Here is a 12,864-nt window from a genome sequence, read left to right on the forward strand (position 1 = left end):
GAAAGAAAAACAGGCATCAGTTTCTATGCCAAGACATCAAAAAGTCTGATTTTGCAAAAAGACTGAAATAAATGCGGGAGCCTGGGTTTGAACCTACAACCCACCATTTGCAGGACAACCTGCTAACCCATGAGCCATCGATGCCCCTCATTTTTATGGTGTACATATTGATAGATTTTTATACATTAATTTTCATGTACTTGTCGTGAGTTTTATTACGACACTCCACCCCCCACCCCCCACCCCCAACCCAAAATCTGTAAGTATACAAAAGAAAGAAAAGGTTGTTTCTCGTTTTTTATGGTAAACTTTATTTGATTTTAGAAATACATTTTGATCCATGATCCGTAGAGAAAGATGTCCCGTTACAACAGTGACAGGATTCTGAAATGACAGAAATAATTAATTGTTGGTTAAATGTGACACATCATAAACATATTAGTTAACATTCAAATCACATTAAAACTATAAAATGCTAGTTTGCACTCACCTTTTGTCACGTTTCAGCCATAATTGTTAACCCGTTATGAGATTTTGGAGTAGATTGTAAAAAAGCTGGTTCTGAAGCATTGCGTCCAAACTCATAACAGAGTTGCCATATCCATATCCATACATATTTCCATATCCATATCCCTTAAAATGAAAAACAGCAAATAATGGGATTATAATTGGTTTTTAATAAAGGCTTATTCTATTGTTAATGTCTTTAGTTATAAATGTTGATAATTCTCACCTCATGGGAACTGGAGCGTGCGATTCGCTCATTTGTTACCTGCAAGTTTGATATTAACTGAATTACACTTTAATACTGTAATGATATTTATTATTTCTATGCACATGTTTATTAGTAATATATAATTAAGTAACACTTACAGGTTTAGCCACAATGAGGCTCAGGAGGCATCCAAGAATAAGTGCAACCTTCAGCATGATTACAGTGATCTTACCTGTTGAAATAAAAAGGATTCAGGCGGATAAATTGTTGTGAAATTTAAAAGAGATACACAGAAAATACAAAAGCTAAAGATTAATTTTTTAGCAGTCTTACACCCTCAGAAGGTTTTTCTCAGAGACGAGCAGAGAAGCTGTCGAGTTCTTGTCTGACAGCACAATGCCTTTTATAGTCACAGGAGCAGAAGAGTTGTGAAACTGGAATTATTGAGAAATTTTCAACCAAACAGTTTGAAGCTGTTTAAGAATTATAGACAGACTTCGAGGATGAAGAAACAACTTCCAGAATGTTTTCACTAAACGGCTGCAAACAACACTCATTTCATAAGACGAGTTGTTTGTTGTCACTTGTGAAGGTCTGGCAAAGCAACACATCATCACGTTTGTTATTTTAGCCACCATTCTCCTAACTCCTAAAGCAGACAGCATAATCTCAAGCTTAAGGAACATATCTCCAGATCAGTGGCCTCGTCGTTTGAGTGTCTGCCCTGAGACGGGGAGATGGATTCAAATCTACAGTCGGATGATACCAAAGACTTTAAATATGGGACTCAATGCCTCCCTGCTTACTCGGCATTAAAGGTTGACTATGGAAAAGTTTAATAAAAGGCTATGTTTTAAAAAATAATACCTCCACGAGGTATTTAGAGGTGTGCAGAATGAAGGTACAGCAATTCCTTTAAAAGCTATATTTTAATTTAAAAATAATAAAAATTTTATTTTGACGGGCACGACACTGGGTTTATGGTTACATCTACCAGCCAGTAGATGGCACCATTGTGGGTTGCCAAACAGTCCGCTCGGCACCACAAGACTGTGGAAAATGGCGCACTCGGCAAGTCAAGCAGATGCTTCTGAGCCCAGATGTTATCCTTCTCAGTAGGGGGCGCAACTACCTAATTTTGTAGGGGTATGCAGACATGTAATTGGCGTCCCTCCCCCCAAAAAAAGTTCCCAACCACCCCTACACACACACACACACACACACACACACACACACACACACACACACACACACACACACACACACACACACACACACACACACACACACACACTATTGTATCAAACCCTATCTTTAAAACTGGCCATCTAAAGTGTGTCTCAAATATCCAGCTTGTATACCCAACCACAAGGGGTGGTATAAGACATGAAAAGGATCAGACGTGAAAAATAATTACATTCTGATGATGACAAAAAGTAGTTGTAGGGTGTTGGAAGTTAGAGCTTCCTTAAGTTCTCGGTGCTTTATGAAAATAATACTGTAATAATACCGTAATGAGCATATTGGGATCAATTGTCAAAATAATTTAAGGATTTACTTTGACAGCTGAAGCAGGAGGTTTTTTTTTTGAGGAGACCGGAAGGGACAAACATTGTGTTTAACCTAAGAAAAGATATTTGATAAATACCAAAACAAATTAAAGTCCCGTCTCAAAGTCTGGTTATTTTGAGGGACCAATCTTAACTGTCCACAATAACAATCTAAAAACACTTTGGGAAGTATTTGCTAATTTCTTTTAAAACTTAAATTCATTCATAACAACCATTTTATTCGCTCACAGTTGATTTGGTTACACCCTGTAAAAGAAAGCAATGAGGTAAGAACTGAGACTGTTTTCATGACAAATATACAAACTTGAGAGAGCAGCGAAGGCCCAGGTGTATTCTAGAGGATGTTCTCATCGTAAGCATTGTTTTACAGAGCAGACAGCATGCACACGTGGAATTCCACGTACCCTACTGTAACGTACCAAAAGGGTCAATTTTCACCTATATATTGATCAACATAATAACCTTTCATTTACGGAAGTAAATCCACTTTCTAGGTGGCCTTCCAAATCCAGAAGTTTGTGTTGAGTGCAGGTTGACATGCCATGAAGACAAAACATTCAAACAAACATTCTCTCCTAAGGTTCCTGCACTCTCTGCATGAAAGCCAGACATCAACATTCTTCACTCTGAATAAATGAAGACTCCATGATTTTATAGTTATAAGTTCAATAATCATATGTGATTAATGAACAAGATGTTTAAATGAAATGTTTGAATAATCTGTGCTTAAATCAATGAATTTGAAATTAATATTGTTCTTACAATGATCAATTTATCTCACAAATCACATTGTGTTTGATTTAACAACTTAATCATTGTTTACACTCATACACATTACAATAAGAAACAGATCAAGGTTAATATGCACCATACATAGGAGTTTTAAGACATTCTCATGCACAGTGTTAAAAATATCTTCGTGTCTGCAAGAAGGCACGACTTTCTGAAGGATGTTGGTAAATACACAGAAACGTGTCAAATTCTGGTTTGCCAAACTTGGCCAGAAATCATAACAAGAATTACTTCCCGAGTAATTCAGTTTCTCGCTGAACCTCGAACCAGCCAATTTGGGAAAGAAGCATTTTTGAAACCATTTTCTCCTTTGACCTCCTGTCAAAGCCTCTCTGCAACACTGCGGCTGACACCAGACAACCGGCTCTTCAAAGAGCCTGTGTCAACCTTAGACGCAAATAAGCATTCCAGAGTCCTGCCTTCACCTCGAGGGATCTCAGACTGGACGGGTCTCATAGGAGCTATCTAAGGGTTCCTGATATCAGAGTCCACTCCACCGGCAGTGACCATCGACCCCCCAGATCGAACGAGAACTTCCACACCAAGGGTGCGTAGACTTGGCACGACAAATTGCATCTGATGCTGTTTTTAATAAACAACTCTCTAGTTTAGAACCAAACAACAAATTCTTTTACACCCAGATTTCACAATTTCTCTCAGATACAAAGAACAGTTGCTACAACATCTAGCTTCCATCACAACACCTCACATCAACCACACCACATCTCATTATTCATATCTTGTCATGTATACAATTTTAGTTTAGGAAAAATATTTAAATTCATTTTATAAACTATATACTTGACTCTGTCTGAATTAATACAAAGTGTGTTTATGGTCACTAAAGAAGCAAAGAACCCTAGAATCTTCTGATTAAACATTCAAAGATCAATCAGATTGATTTTCATATTTATATGGAGTAGGGGTGTCAGACTCGAAGACTGGGTTCGGGAGTAAGAGCTTTTATTACACATACGGTTGGCTGAAAGCGGTGCTGGAAAGGCTGACGGATGAGGTCTGAGGAGGAAAGGTGGAGGTTTAGCTGTAGTAGCTTTGGAATACTCTGATCATGGATCACGGTGGAACAATGACTGAGTGAAGAGCCGGTGTGGCGTCTTCCATATATAGACATGGATTGACGCAGGTGCAACGTGGAGGGAATCCCCGCGAGGGGCATAATGGGTAATGTGGTCCAAGACGGAAGCCGGTCAGCTGGGAGAGCCCGGCCTGGGGGCTTGGACTCTGACAGGACCCCCCGGTCCAGGGACGGCTCCAGAAGTCCCCGGGCCACCTCGGTGGGCCCAGAAGTCCGAGATGAGGCCAGGGTCCAAGATGGAGCAGGCCGGCTCCCAGGAGAGTTCCTCGGGGCCGTAGTCCACCCAATCTACGAGGTACTGCCAGCCCCGACCCCGGCGGCAAGCGTCCAGGATGCGCCGGACTGTGTAGATGGGCTCCCCGTCGAGGAAGCGGGCCGGCGGAGGTGCTGGAGCCTGAGGTGGCAGGAGGGGGGATTCCACGTAAGGCTTGAGCCGGGAGGTGTGGAAGGTAGGATGGACGCGAAGGCTTGTAGGCAGCCGCAGCCGGTACGTGACCGGGTTGATGACCTCCTGCACGGGGTAGGGCCCGAGGAACCGGGGAGCGAGCTTCCTGGAACCGGCGCGGACCCGGAGGCCTGCCGTGGACACCCAGACCTTGTCCCCTGGAGCATAGGAGGGACCCGGGCGGTGCCTACGGAGGTGTTGGTGTGAGTAACGGGCGTTGGCCCGGGTAATGGAGGCCCGCGCCTTGATCCATGCGTTCTTGCAGCGCCTCACCAGGGATTGAGCGGCTGGCACCGCAACTTCGGGTTCCTGGTGGGCGAAGACTGGGGGCTGGTAGCCATAGCAGACCTCGAAAGGGGACATCTGAGTGGCCGAGGAGGTGTAGAGATTATGAGACAGCTCCGCCCAGAGGAGGTACTTAGGCCACTGCGAGGGCTGGGCCGAGACAAAGCAGCGGAGGTACCGGCCCAACTGTTGGTTTGCCCGCTCTGATTGACCGTTGGTCTGTGGGTGGTAGCCAGAAGACAGGCTGACAGAAGCTCCCACTAGATGGCAGAAGGCTTTCCAGAAACGGGCCGTGAACTGGGGACCACGATCTGAGACCACGTCAACCGGGAACCCGTGGAGACGCACCACACTCTCCAGAAACAGTTCTGCAGTGCGTCGGGCCAAGGGAAGGCCCGGGAGGGCGATGAAGTGAACAGCTTTGGAAAACCGGTCAGTGACCGTTAGGATGGTGTCGAGGTCGTTGACCGGCGGGAGACCTGTGACAAAGTCCAGCCCCACATGGGACCAGGGGCAGCTGGGCACCGGAAGAGGTCTGAGGGTGCCAACCGGAGCCTGGGTGGATGCCTTAGAGCGGGCGCAGACGTCACAGGCGCTCGTGAATTCCTTAACGTCCCTCTCCATACGTGGCCACCAGAGAGCCCGTTTCAAGAACTTGAGAGTCCGAGAGAAGCCCGCGTGACCAGACAGGCATGATGAGTGGGACCAGGCCAATGCCTCACTGCGACAGGCCGCGGGGACGTAGAGTCGACCGGCGGGGGTCTCTGGTGGTGCTGGGTCATCCCGGAGGGCGTTTTGGATGGCCTCCTCCAACGGCCACCCAAGGTGGGCCACAAAACGGTGCTCCAGGAGGATGGGCGCCGGCTCAGACGTGGCCGCTGAATGTGTGAACTGGCGGGAGAGGGCGTCCGCCTTCTGGTTTTTAGTCCCGGGGCGATAGGCGAGATGGAACTCGTAGGGTTCGAAGAAGAGGGCCCAGCGAGCCTGGCGAGGATTTAGCTGCTTGGTGGACCGGATGTGGGTTAGGTTCTGGTGGTCAGTCCAGATGGTGAACGGCTGAGTGGTGCCCAGAAGCCACTGCCTCCATTCCTCCAATTCCCATTTTATGGCCAGCAGCTCGCGATCCCCTACGCCGTACTTCTGCTGGGTGGTGGAAAACTTCCTGGAGAAGTAGGTGCAGGGATGTAGCCTGTCATCTGGGCCGCCTTGGGACAGGATGGCGCCGGCGCCGACATCCGAAGCCTCGACCTCGACCACAAAAGGGACTGCCTGATCCGGATGGCGCAGGATAGGAGCCGATGTGAAATGAGCGACTAGGTAGTGGAAGGCCCGAACGGCATCTAGGGTGAGCTGGAAAGGCTGACCAGGAGGGCTCGGTCGGGTGAGAGAGGTGAGAGGTGCTACAATGGTGCTAAAGTCTTTGATAAATCAACGGTAAAAGTTGCAGAAACCCAGAAAACTCTGCAGTTGCTTCAGGCTGGTTGGTAGGGGCCAGTCCTTCACCGCCTGGACTTTCTGAGGGTCCATAGTTAGACCTTGGTCCGAAATCAGGTAGCCCAGGAATGAAACGGACCGCTGGTGGAAGGAGCACTTTTCGGGCTTACAGAACAGGTTGTTGTCCAGGAGCTGGGTCAGGACAGCGCGAACATGGCGGTGGTGTTCGGCCTCTGACTTGGAGTAGATCAGAATGTCATCCAGGTAGGCAAACACCCACCGTCCCAACATGTCACGGAGGACATCATTGATGAAGCGTTGGAAAATGGCGGGGCTATTGCACAGTCCGAAGGGCATGACCTGGTACTCCCAGTGACCGGTGGGGGGTGATGAACGCCGTCTTCCACTCATCTCCAGTTTTGATACGGACCAGGTTGTAGGCGCTCCGGAGGTCCAGCTTGGTGAAAATCCGCGCCTGGGAGATGGCATCCAGGGCGGACGTGAGGAGCGGCAGAGGATGGCGATCTCTGACTGTGATCTTGTTCAGTCCTCTGTAATCTATACAGGGGCGGAGATCACCCTCCTTTTTCCTCACAAAGAAGAAGCCTGCGGCACCTGGGGATGACGAGGGTCGGATGAAACCCTGCTGGAGGGCCTGGTCAATATATTCCTCCATGGCTCTGGACTCGGCGGGAGAGAGAGAAAAAAGGTGCCCCCGGGGTGGACTGGTTCCTGGTTGCAGCTTGATTTCCATGTCGTACAGGCGGTGAGGCGGCAGTGTGGTGGCGCGTCGCTTGTCGAACACCGCAGCCAGGTCCCGGTAGGGCAGTGGCAGATTGGGCGGTGTTGGGCCAGGGTCACCGGCCGGGCAGTCTGGCATGGATGGAGGAGGAGAGAGGTGGGCCTGGCACTGGGTCCCCCATTCCAAAAGGCGGCCCTGGGACCAGGAAATCCGGGGGTCATGGAGACGGAGCCAGGGAAATCCCAGGATTAGAGGGGAGGAGGGAGCACATATGATCAGGAACTGGAGGGTCTCTCTGTGGCCTTGGACAATCATCTGGAGTGGCTGGGTTCGGTTTTGGACCGGATAGGGTTGGAGGGGCCTACCGTCCACCAAGGTCACTGGCACTACTCTCTCCAAGGGGGTCATGGGGATCCGTAGGCGCTTAGCCAGAGCCATGTCCATAAAATTGTCAGCGGCCCCCGAGTCCACCAGCGCGTGCATCTGGAGTGAGGCCTCACCATGAAGGAGGGTAACATGAAGAAGGAGTCTATTTGAAGAGGCGGGGGCTGAAGGTGACCCAGGCTGAGCGACCCCGATACTCAGTGGGTTCCTTCGTTTCCCAAACGTAATGGACAGTTCAGGCGTGTGTGGTGGGAGGAGCCACAATAGGCACAGAGACCCTCGCGCCACCGTCGCTGTCTCTCCTCTGGAGGAAGGTGGCCTAATTGCATGGGCTCATCAGTAGAAGCGGGTCCGGGAGCAGGTGTGGGGGAACGAGGAAGAGGTCCAGGCGCCCTGGCGAGTGAAGGGCTTGGGCCGAACCAGAACCCGCTGATCCATGCGCAACGCCAGATCCACCACTTCATCCAGGTTCTGGGGCAGCTCTTTTCCCGCCATCTCATCCCGGATGTAGGTTGCCAGTCCCTCCAAGAAGACGGCTCGAAGGGCAGAGTCATCCCACCGCAGCTTGGCGGAGATGGTGCGGAACTCCGACGCATAAGGGCACACATAGCGCTCCTTCTGGCGGTGTTTTAGGAGTCGTGCCTCTGCCTCCATTTCGCTGCTGGCTGGAACAAACGTCTTTCTGAGGGCAGCCACGAATGCAGCGTAGTCATTGCAGGCCGGTGATATGGAATTGTAGAGCGCAGCGGCCCACTCTGCAGCGCGTCCGGTGAGTAGGGAGGTGAGCTGTGCCACCCGAGAGCGCGCAGTGGGGAAGCGTCCTGGGTGGCACTCGAACTGCATCTCGAGGGTAGCGAGCAGACCGTCTGGACTCCCGTCTCTCCATTCCACTTCTCCGGGAGACTGAAGTGTGGCTCTCCCGTCGGTGGAGTGAGGGCTTGCAGGTGGAGAGCATGAACCTGCTGCTGGAGTGCCGTGACGGCAGTAGACAACTGCATGGAGAGATCGGTCTGGGAGTTCAGTCTGGTGTTAAGCCGGTCGACCAGGGCATGGAGCTGAGCGTTCTCGTTCACCAGTTGCTCCATCTCTCTCTTCACCTGCTCGAACTCCGCTGGATTAATGGACTCAGTCATCCTGTCAGACTCGAAGACTGGGTTCGGGAGTAAGAGCTTTTATTACACATACGGTTGGCTGAAAGCGGTGCTGGAAAGGCTGACGGATGAGGTCTGAGGAGGAAAGGTGGAGGTTTAGCTGTAGTAGCTTTGGAATACTCTGATCATGGATCACGGTGGAACGATGACTGAGTGAAGAGCCAGTGTGGCATCTTCCATATATAGACATGGATTGACGCAGGCGCAACGTGGAGGGAATCCCCGAGAGGGGCATGCTGGGTAATGTGGTCCAAGACGGAAGCCGGTCAGCTGGGAGAGCCCGGCCTGGGGGCTTGGACTCTGACAAGGGGTTGTATGAACTAGTCGACTGGTCGTCGAAGGAGCTTTGAAAGAAAAGTGTCTGGACTTCTTTGAGTTGCTTGAAGACGTTTCACCTCTCATCTGAGAGGCTTCTTCAGTTCTAAGGTCAAATGGTGGAGAGTCCCAGATTCAAACCCAGTGGGAGTTTCCCCCCGAAGAGGGAACAAAAGACCCCCTGATGATCTTCTACATAAACACATGAGCCAAGGTGTGAGGGTGAGTGTGGGTCCTATTCAGCCAGAGTTTCGGGTGAGCTCATTGTGAAGCCTGGCCCCACCCTATCATGTGAATTCCTGAGGCCAGATGGCCCAGGATATGCGTGGGCGTTGAGGCATCTGGGAAGGGATCTCAAAACTGGAGTATCGATGGCAGACAGTTGGTGTCGTAAACCACCGCCTCTGTTCAAAGATGGTTGCTCACAGTGGATTTAAATGGCTTCCTTTACTCCTCTTTCAAACCATCTGTCCTCTCTGTCCAAAATGTGAATGATGGCATCCTCGAAAGAGTGACCTTTGTCCTTTAGATGCAAATGAACTGCTGAGTCCTGTCCCGTGGAGGTGGCTCTTCTATGTTGTGCCATGCGCTTGTGAAGTGGCTGTTTGGTTTCCCCGATGTAGAGGTCGACTCGATTTTCAAAACTTGACTGTCGACGTTTAAAAAAATTAAGTCATGCAACCCCTAATATGGAGTCATCACATCTTACTGGTCATAATTGATATGTTTAAATTGCTACACTACTCTTACAAGTTTGAGTCCATCAACAAATATGTCTGTTGTTAAAAAGCTCATTTGAATCAGGTTCACAAGTTGGTATTAAAAAATACTGGCAAGAAGCTCAAACAAACACATTAAGACCAGATATTTTTCCACATGTTTTATTTGAGATGGTACAGCAATCAAGAATATGTTGACTCACATATTTCTTGATTATCACATTTCATCTATCATATAGTTTTTAAGATTTGTAGATTTTCATTTAGATTTTATGCCTCCAGACTTTCAATTTTTGATTTTATGTTGTTTTAGCCACAGTAGTGGTGGTTGTTGGAGCTGTAGTTGTTGTAGTTGGAGCCACAGTTGTAGTAGCAGCTGTGGTAGTTGTAGTTGGAGCCACAGTTGTAGTAGCAGCTGTGGTAGTTGTAGTTGGAGCCACAGTTGTAGTAGCAGCTGTGGTAGTTGTAGTTGGAGCCACAGTTGTTGTAGTTGGAGCCACAGTTGTTGTAGTTGGAGCTGTAGTTGTTGTAGCTGGAGCTGTAGTTGTTGTAGTAGATGGTTGGTTCAGAGAAGGATCCTCATTGCTGTGATGGTGTTTATGGCCCTGCGACAAAACCAGGAATATTTATAATTATATAAATATAATAATATGCACAATAAATGGTTTCCTAAAAACCTTTGAGTAGCAAAATGTGATGTCACTTTAAAATAGCAAGATACCTCATGAGGGGGGCCTCGATGAGGGGGGCCTCCATTTGGGGGGCCTCGATGTGGGGGACCTCCATTTGGGGGGCCTCGATGAGGGGGGCCTCCATTTGGGGGGCCTCCATGTTGTGGGCGTTTCCCTCGTTGAGCTATCTAATCATTTTAAAAATTTGCAAAAAACTGAAAATTAAATGTGATCTTAATAAACTTCAAAACCTTCTGACAACATTACACTTACAGAATCAGCCAGGGTGAGGCACATGAGGCATCCCAGCAGTAATAATACCTTCAGCATGGTTTCACTGATCACCTGTAGAATTGGAAAATACAACATAAAGCATAAAAGTTATCATAAATTTTTAACTAAATGAACTAAAGAATATTTACGTCTCCACAATCCTTCTCCTAGCTGGTCAAGATGACTGTGATAGCGTTGCCCTGTAGAGCTTTTTATACACAGTCAAATGGGTGGGTCTAAGCTCCTCAGCATGTTGCATTATTGGGACATTGGAAATATTGGGAAATCTTTGGCCACAATGTGTCATGGATGGAAATATGAGGAAACTAGTAGGGTAATTATCGTAGAAACAAATCTGATTTTGAGACACAGAGAAGATTTACACCAGAACACGTCAACTTAAAAATAATAATAATAATTATTATTATTCAAAGCATGGGGTTTTATTTGGAGAAAGAGGGAGCACTCAAAATGTTGTCACTGTTAGGAACATTCAGAAGGTTTAAATATTCTCCATCCAGCATGAACCAAAAGCTAAAAACGTCTCTGAGCATCAGCAGCTGTCCCCAAAATGTAATAATCCATGCCCACACTATAGCATAAACCATTAAGGGGAAAAAAGTGTGTAGACTGTTGTTTTGGAACATCAGTATAGAATCTTATATCGACATTGTATGAAGTAGACACATTTATTTGTATAAATCACATGGTGCTAGTTTACGGAAGCTTATTGCATTCAGCCGCAAAAAAATAAAAAGCTCTGTTTTTCCGGAATAACGAGATAATTTTACAGAAAAAAAAATTTAAGTACAAAATAAAACATTCCCTCTGAAGTGCTAATGGTGCTCTGCGGCATTACTGATGGGCTAATAGTGCAACTCAAATATGTCTCGTTTGCTGAGTTTAATTCACTTGGGCAGGAATGATAGCTCAGCTCTGGAATATCTTTGTCCGGCCGTCTGAGAGAGGATGGGCTGTGTTTCGAAAAATTCTTCTGAACATAGCAGGACGACAGCTTGAACTTGCTATCGGCTCCACACTAGAAACAGGTGGCAGAGATTTTTCAACTTCTCTGCAGACCTCTGTAGCTTTGAGGATTGACCACACACACACACACACACACACACACACACACACACACACACACACACACACATATATATATATATATATATATATATATATATATATATATATACACATATATGTATATGTATGTATGTATATACATCAGTCTGATTGGTCTTTGAATGTTTAATCAGAAGACTTTTTTTCTTTGACTATTCAGGGAACACACACTTCATATTAATTCAGACAGAGTCAAGTATATAGTTATATAAATGACTTTAATTCTATTTTCCTAAACTAAATGATTGTACATGACAAATTACGAATGAAATGATGGTTGTACAGATAACAGATAGTGAATGAAATGATGGAATGTAAGCTAGATTCCATCTAGAAGTATCTGAGAGAGCTTGTGGCGTCTGGGTTGTAAAATCAGTTTGGCTGTATGGTTTGATAAGCTAGAGGTTTGTTTATAAAACCATCTGACGCAGTCGTGCAGAGTCTACGCACCCTTTGTGTGACGGTTGCCCATCGGCGGTCCAGACAAAAGGTAGCCAGAGTGGTGATTTACCGGACGTTGTGGCCACAGGAATCCCAAAGAGATGTAGGTCCCTTTTGAATTCAGATTTCTAGTCCAGCCATGAGGTGCAACCAGGGTCTGCAGGTTAGAACGTCTGTAATCTCTCACAAGCGTTGCAGAGAGGCTTTGACCTTGGGGTCAAAAGAGAGGATGGTCTCAAAACTCTTGTTCACCCAATTGGCCTTGTCAAGTGAACAGCAAAGACTGGCTAGACCAGGAAGTGCTCTAGCTCCAGGTCTATTATCTTCATCTGGACCCTGCTTCAGCTCCCCTCCACCTCAGGCCTGACCCACTCCCTCCTCAGCATCTACGGATCTCCTCTCGAAAGTAAGACTGTTTCAATTTGTATCAATTCCTCTCCCATTACCAGCTCCTCATCACCCTGATCAATTTCTCCTGTCAGATTCTGCCCTTTAACGTCAGAGCTTCCTCGAGAGTGACTCTCCGTTCTCATCTTTGTTTAATAAAAAAAAAATTCTCTTACCTTCGTCTCTGGCTCTGATTCTGGATGTGGGTTAGAAAACTAAACTCCGACATGACAATGTGAAGTGAAAGTTAAAACCTTAATATTAATCTTATGATGTAATGGATTAACTTGTTAAATCAACAATTACTGATCTGGT

The 12,864-nt window shown here is 47.0% G+C and overlaps 1 protein-coding gene and 1 long non-coding RNA gene across 3 annotated transcripts; both read right to left on the bottom strand.

Annotated features, from left to right (window-relative positions):
- Positions 1-301: 301 nt before the first annotated feature.
- LOC107375358 (uncharacterized) lies at positions 302-1,144 on the bottom strand. Its single transcript, XR_001571692.2, has 5 exons — positions 1,049-1,144; positions 874-947; positions 734-772; positions 491-633; positions 302-384 (listed from the first exon to the last, which is right to left on the bottom strand). It is a non-coding gene; the product is annotated as an uncharacterized lncRNA (long non-coding RNA).
- An 8,651-nt stretch (positions 1,145-9,795) lies between these two features.
- On the bottom strand, positions 9,796-10,781 carry LOC129164210 (integumentary mucin C.1). 2 transcript variants are annotated; one of them, XM_070552646.1, is made up of 4 exons: positions 10,743-10,781; positions 10,594-10,665; positions 10,371-10,508; positions 9,796-10,254 (listed from the first exon to the last, which is right to left on the bottom strand). In XM_070552646.1, exons 2-4 carry the CDS (start codon positions 10,648-10,650, stop codon positions 9,949-9,951), a joined length of 501 nt encoding a protein of 166 aa, XP_070408747.1. In that variant the 5' UTR covers positions 10,651-10,665; positions 10,743-10,781; the 3' UTR covers positions 9,796-9,948. The 2 variants fall into 2 exon arrangements, with proteins under 2 accessions (XP_070408747.1, XP_054599485.1); XM_054743510.2 differs by having other exon boundaries at positions 10,594-10,769.
- Between the last annotated feature and the right edge of the window lie 2,083 nt (positions 10,782-12,864).

Source organism: Nothobranchius furzeri, chromosome 6 (genome assembly GCF_043380555.1).
Source record: "Nothobranchius furzeri strain GRZ-AD chromosome 6, NfurGRZ-RIMD1, whole genome shotgun sequence".
In the NCBI taxonomy this organism is placed as follows: Eukaryota; Metazoa; Chordata; class Actinopteri; order Cyprinodontiformes; family Nothobranchiidae; genus Nothobranchius; species Nothobranchius furzeri.

What these genes read in the sequence shown, in the direction of transcription:
- LOC129164210 (XM_054743510.2), bottom strand. Translation starts at nt 10,689, where the DNA reads ATGTTGTATTTTCCAATTCTACAGGTGATCAGTGAAACCATGCTGAAG. An exon ending in GCCTCACCCTGGCTGATTCT is followed by an intron (nt 10,509 to 10,593) that starts GTAAGTGTAATG and finishes TAAAATGATTAG; the next exon opens with ATAGCTCAACGAGGGAAACG. An exon ending in ATCGAGGCCCCCCTCATGAG is followed by an intron (nt 10,255 to 10,370) that starts GTATCTTGCTAT and finishes GTTTTGTCGCAG; the next exon opens with GGCCATAAACACCATCACAG.